Raw genomic sequence first — 6,000 nt, 5'->3', positions numbered from 1 at the left:
CCAAAAAAAATAGAAGGAAGGCGAGACCATCTCACAATTCGTTTCAATCTAGGAAAATTATCCTTCCGATATGCCCATACAGAAAGTCGTAGAATTAGATTAAGCTGTCCATATAGTATTATTAAATACAGAAAAGACGAGAAATGTTCTTTTATTGACATGGCTATACCCTCATATGGTAATACTTTCCATCCAAATAGCTTTAAAGTACAAAGATTTAGAAACAGAAATCGCTGGAAATAGATCTAGAGCGATTAGAAAAGTGTTTATTTCAGTAATAAAGGCGCTCGTAAGGAAATTAGAAAATGCGGTCAGAACAAAATTCTTAGGTTCGAAAATTCTTGTAGCAGGCTTTCAAAGTTTTTTTTTTTTTTATGAACAAAGAGGTACAGGATGAAACAACAAAAATGTACGGTTTATGACACACGGGAATATTGTTTTGCAACAGCTGAAAAGTAATGTCTGCTTCACTAGCAGTGCTTGGCCAAGAGGCCAATTTCTTTTTCGGTTACGAAACTTTTACTTAAACGTTGGGACGATAATATCCTCTAAAGAGCTGAATTGAGTCCGAGTTTTTTCTCTACGGCTTACGGTAAAAAATTTGGCCGCTTTACGGCAACCAGAAAAATTGTTAGTTATTATTATTATTATTACTATTATTATTATTATTATTATTAGTTTACTGCTGACGCCAAGAAAAAAAAAAAACAGAAGAAAGGAGAGACCACTGCAAAATTTTTTTACAAGCTGTAAAAATAATAAAAAAATATCCTAACAATAACCTGTCTACATATTGTTATCAAAAATCGTGACAGAAAAGTTGAGACATGTACTTTCTTTGAAGGCTGGACTCTTATCGCTCGATTCTCAAACAGCGATGGCAAGAATTGGATGCGTGATGATGGTAACTGGTGGTATGACCAGAAAGCTGCTATTGGAGCAACAAACGACCCTTCAGTAAACAACGATATGATCTCAACAACCTTTTGGTCGGTCAGCGGGAAAGAAATAAAGATCACGCGCAGTGACGACCCCAGTCACACTCCTCTGTTACAGACCACAGGTAACTGTTTGGGTGGACAAACATTTCGATCCAAAATCACAAGTTATGGTGACTTTAGAAATGGCACAGTTTGGGCCAGTGATCAGTGTCTTGGAAACTGTTCGGTTCAATATGGTGGACAGTACAAGTCAACAGACGGGTTTCAACAGGCTGAGTGCAGTGGAAAAATCCAAAGTGCTGACAAGATCGGCTTCTGGTGTGACTGGGGTAATGGTGATGGATCGGTGATGATGATTGGTGGAGGAGGACAAAGCTGTAAGCGTGCTGATCATGGGATTGGAATTACAGAAACTGGCGCTGCCTCTTTCGTTGACCGCGGATCCAGTGAGACTGAATATGACTTTGGTTATAAAGCTGTCACAACGAAGAACCAATCCCAGTCCTACTCATTGAATTTATGGATCCGTTAAAAATAATCAGGCCTTTATTTTTCAAACTTAGTATAGTACTAAAGAACTTTGTGGAGGTTGACTTGTGATTCAAGCTAAATGAGCATTTCATTTAAAATGGTCAGTAATAAAGAACCTTTCCCCTCTCATATCAAAGATAAAATAAGTTTGCTATCACGCCAGCTACAACGCTAAGATCCTTAAATATCTTTGGATTTTCACTGGAGACCAAATTAATTGCCTTTAAAATCGAATCATTGAATTGAATCTGATTTGTTAAAGAGGAGAAGTGTTAAGCGTGGAATCGGCGAGTTGAAAACGAGGCTAAGTCATATTGTTTCGCATCTTCGTCTACATAACAACTATAAGTAACGCTGTTTTCTTTTCTTTTTTTTTTTTTTTTGTCGCTTCCCTGTTTTATTCTTGTTTTAATTCAATTACGCAATACGTGCGATATCGATTTTCGCGTGCAGCTTAATGCGGAATTCCCTCGTCAAGTAATGAATTTTCTTAGGGAATTTTTATGCGAAAACGAAATTCAGCAGAATAAAGTTAAGTCAGACTTACAACTCATCAATCTTTTCAAGGAAATGTGAAGTATTAATTGATTATTTTGTAGTGATGTCAGATATAAACAAGAAGGAGGCCTGGAACTAATAACTTTGGCACTGGTCATTTCTTATCACTGGAAAGGGGAGGGAGAGGGGGCTTCGGTAGATGTTGGTTGTGTCACAACAAAATTTACCAAACCCCACCCCCCACGCCCCACGCTCTGTTTTTCAGAATGGAGACGATCAACAAGCAAATGGAAATGAACGAAGTGCGAATTTTGGCTGTTGAAAGTCGCATGAAGATGCCGAATAAGGCAGATGAAAACGTCGAGGAGAATCCGAAAACGTTCACAAGTAATCATAAAACTATTTACTTTGATCCAAAATTTTTGCTGGCTGTGGTATAATGTAGATCATAGTGTAGTCATCCGAGAAGCTTCATTATTTTGCCTGGATGAGTAGGTCTGTATTTGCTATACAGTGGGATCATAACTTCAACCTGTATACCTGACGAGTTATGTGACAAGTGATCTGACGAGTTATTTAACGCGTTTGTCGTGAACGTAAGGTTTTCTTCCGTTTTTCTCTCACGGAATAGACCGAAGTTTAATACCGGAAAAAGGGCACCAAAAACATTCTTTGTTAGCCATACAGACGCGCCTTCAATCCACCATGGCGTGAGCACATGCGAAACTAAAGCAGCAAGGTTTACGCTATTATACATGATAAGTAAAAGGACAAGCTGACGTTTGCCGTTTTACGTAAATGCGGTGCTAAATCTCTCGATTGTTTGTCGTCTTGAAGGGGGGGGGGGAAAGGTCAAAGGAGTCTGGTTGTGTCACAATACAATTTATCGGGCTCTTAAGTGTTGTAATTATCCCCCTTATTGGCTGACAATTCTTTATAGTACCCTCTTTCTACTCTGTTAGCGATCACTGTTCCCTGCTTTTGTTTCCCCTGTAAAACCACGTGATCCCCACAACGTCCCCTCCGACCCCCTCCCCCCCCCCCCCCCGGAGCGGCGACTAAAGATTGCTTTTTGAGAGACTTACGCTTGACTCACCAAATAGTGTGTTCACATCTGAAATTCTATTATTTCCAATGCAGAATTAAATTGTTTTTACAAAATATGACAAGCTCCAGCATGGATGAATATGTTTTGTTTTCTTTTTCCCCATTTTTTTCTCTTTTTTTTTTACTATTTTAAACCCTTAACCTTTTGGTTACAATGAAATATATGAAGTTCATATTTTTTGAACTGCGGTATTAGATACGTATGATGCACGATCCTCGCAGTAGATAGCGATATTTAAGCAATAGCGAAAATCAGACCTGAAAAAAAAAAGAATCAGGCCTGTACGGGATTCGAACCTTTGACCTCTGCGATACTAGTGCAGCGCTCTACCAATTGAGCTAACAAGCCAACTGGGAGCAGGCCGTTAAGTTGCCTTAACTGCCAACTAAGAGTTAAAGCCAACTGGTCAACTGGGAGTCAAGCCAACTGGGAACAGGCCGTTAGCGTGTATACCCTTCCCCTAAAAGTTAAAAAAAAAGTCTATTCAAGAATATTTTTTACTTGATTCGTGTTGAAAACTATGCTAACTTACATAATTCGGCTGATGAAGACGCAAGATTCAAGCAGTCTGTAATCATTATCTAGCAATGTAAATATTCGATCGCTCAAATACATTACAGCCTCCCATTGTCGCTACAGGGATCTTTGTTAATTTTGAAACAAGAGTTCCGGAATTAAACTTAGTAAGTCGTCTCAACAGATCTGCTTGTTTGTTTTGTTTTGTTTTGTTTCTCACGCGCGCAAATTTCTGTGAGGGAAGGTGTACTCGAATTTTATTTTTGAGAATTTAATTTTATCCCATAGGAGAAGTGTTGTATACGTATATGGGAGGGCTTTGTAATAGTCAATGGTTGACAAAATGCTAAACGCAAATCATGCTTCTCCAACCAAGAGTAAAATTCGTAGAACGAGTGTATGCCGTCGTGTTGTGATAATAGGGACCTTAAGAAACCACGACGGCGACGGCAACGAGGACGTGGAAAAAGAAGACGTCTAATTGGCAGAACAATAGAGAGCTTAAGCACTAGACGTTCTTGAGGTCACGAACGCCTACCGGAAGTCATTAGAGGAACTATGTACATACTGCGCATGTCATGACGTTCGCGTGGTCACGTCGCAGACGCCAGAACGCCACTTTTCAGGTTGAAGGTAGGACGCCACAAAAATATGCTGTTATTTTGTTTATAGGAGATAAATTATTGACTCAAAACCATAAAAAAGCTCTTCTGCTTTTCATTAAGTGATTAAAAAACGTTTTCGTAGCGCGTAAAGTGGTTTTTGCTTAATCGATAGATTAAACGGGATTCGATAATGGCAGACAATCCTCTCGCCAAGTCTGGGCGAGTTAACTCATTTGATTTCATGTCCATTTGAATCATCACATAGAGAACTAAGATTTTTTTAAACCGGGTTAAAGCTTATCACTAATTACTTTGAGCGATAATTTAGAATTAAGACACTTAAGCGACATTTAGATACAATTTCAAAGGGAAAAATGAGATAGATGATTGTCTTTCTGCATCGGTTGTATTTTGTAACTGCACATTGTATATCGTATGCATGCCTGCTAGGTTTTGAGCAACCGACTACAAACACAAAAATAACAAATCTCGCTCAGGTTAACGAATTTAGAAAAAGAGAAATGGTCCTCTAGGCATCCAGATCATGCACTGAAAACTTCATGCTCGCTCGTTTGTTCGAATTGTTTACACAACTATGAAGTGGTAAATTTCAAGTCGCCTAATAAATATGAAAGACGAGTTATTCATTCTGTCACGAGAGTGGGGTAAAGAAACTTATTCCCATGATCATTAAGGTCATATCTCTAGCATCTTTTAGCAAAGACATGTTAACACGGATAGAAGTCCGTGTCTGAAAAAACGTCAACTGCTTAACCTTCCTATTTCGCGCCAAGAACGAAGGCCTCGATCCAGTCTTACGCGGCTTCTCTACCGTTCGTGTTGTCAAGAACGTCTGGTGCTTAAGTTCTCTAATAGCTCAGTACGTGCGTTTTGAAACTTTGTACATTTCTTAGCCGTCCTATGCAAAACAACAACGTGAAATCGCCAAAATTTGCGTTGTCTGCGAACCGAAACCGCGAAGGCAAATTATTTTAATTTCCATTTGGAACTCAACGGCTACTTTATACGTCATGCTGAAGTTGAGCTATGTCACTGTATGAGACAGTAAGCTCCTGCAGCCATTTTTGAAATTCTAACTAAGAGTGGAAATTCATCTTTTAATCGAAGTCTTCCTTCGCGTCGCCGTCGTGGTTTCTTAAGGTCGCTAATATGGAACTTAAGCAGTCACGACGGCAACGCCGCCGAAGACGTCGATTAAAAATGAGTTTCTACTTTTAGTTGGAATTTCGAAAATGGCTGCATGTATTTACCGTCTCATAGGGCGCCAGACTTCCAACTCAACATAACGCGTAAAAGTAGCGTTGAGTTCCAAACGTAAATTAAAATAATTGGCCGCCACGGTTTTGCTTCGCAGACGACGCAAATTTTGGGGATTTCACGTTGTTGTTTTGCAAAGGACGGCTAAGAAATGTACAAAGGTTTAAAACGCACGTGCTGGGCTATTGTTCTGCCAATTAGATCTATTGTTTTTCCACGTTCTCGTTGCCGTCGCCGTCGTGGTTTGCTTAAATTCCCTATTAGGGAACTTTAGCAACGACGACGGCGACGGCAACGAGAACGGCAGAAAACAATAGGCTTAATGAGCAAAGACAGTCGCCCTGCACGTGCGTTTAACATTTTGGTACATTTCTTGACCGTTCTCGGCAAAATAACAACGTGAAATAACCAAACTTTAGGTTTTCTTGAGAACGTGAGCGCATGACAGTTAATTTCTCTTTCTTTCTCCTTACTTTAACGCCACTCGTAGTGATATAGTCCCTGAATACTTCGCCAGCATGTT

At 39.6% G+C, this 6,000-nt stretch overlaps 2 protein-coding genes across 2 annotated transcripts in view; both read left to right on the top strand.

Annotated features, from left to right (window-relative positions):
* Window positions 1-2,932, top strand: part of LOC148740082 (uncharacterized) — a 4,128-nt gene extending 1,196 nt beyond the window's left edge. The window contains exon 2 of the mRNA XM_088748158.1: window positions 845-2,932. Within this exon, the coding sequence (XP_088604284.1) occupies window positions 892-1,473 (582 nt within the window). The 5' untranslated portion in view covers window positions 845-891 and the 3' untranslated portion in view covers window positions 1,474-2,932. The remainder of the gene's footprint in view (window positions 1-844) is intronic.
* Window positions 1-6,000, top strand: part of LOC148740074 (uncharacterized) — a 93,825-nt gene that overhangs the window by 1,182 nt on the left and 86,643 nt on the right. The window lies entirely within an intron of this gene.

The sequence above is a fragment of the Stylophora pistillata genome, chromosome 2 (assembly GCF_964205215.1).
Source record: "Stylophora pistillata chromosome 2, jaStyPist1.2, whole genome shotgun sequence".
In the NCBI taxonomy this organism is placed as follows: Eukaryota; Metazoa; Cnidaria; class Anthozoa; order Scleractinia; family Pocilloporidae; genus Stylophora; species Stylophora pistillata.
The sequence above is the reverse complement of the archived record's forward strand: the minus strand, read 5'-3'. Positions and strand labels throughout refer to the sequence as shown.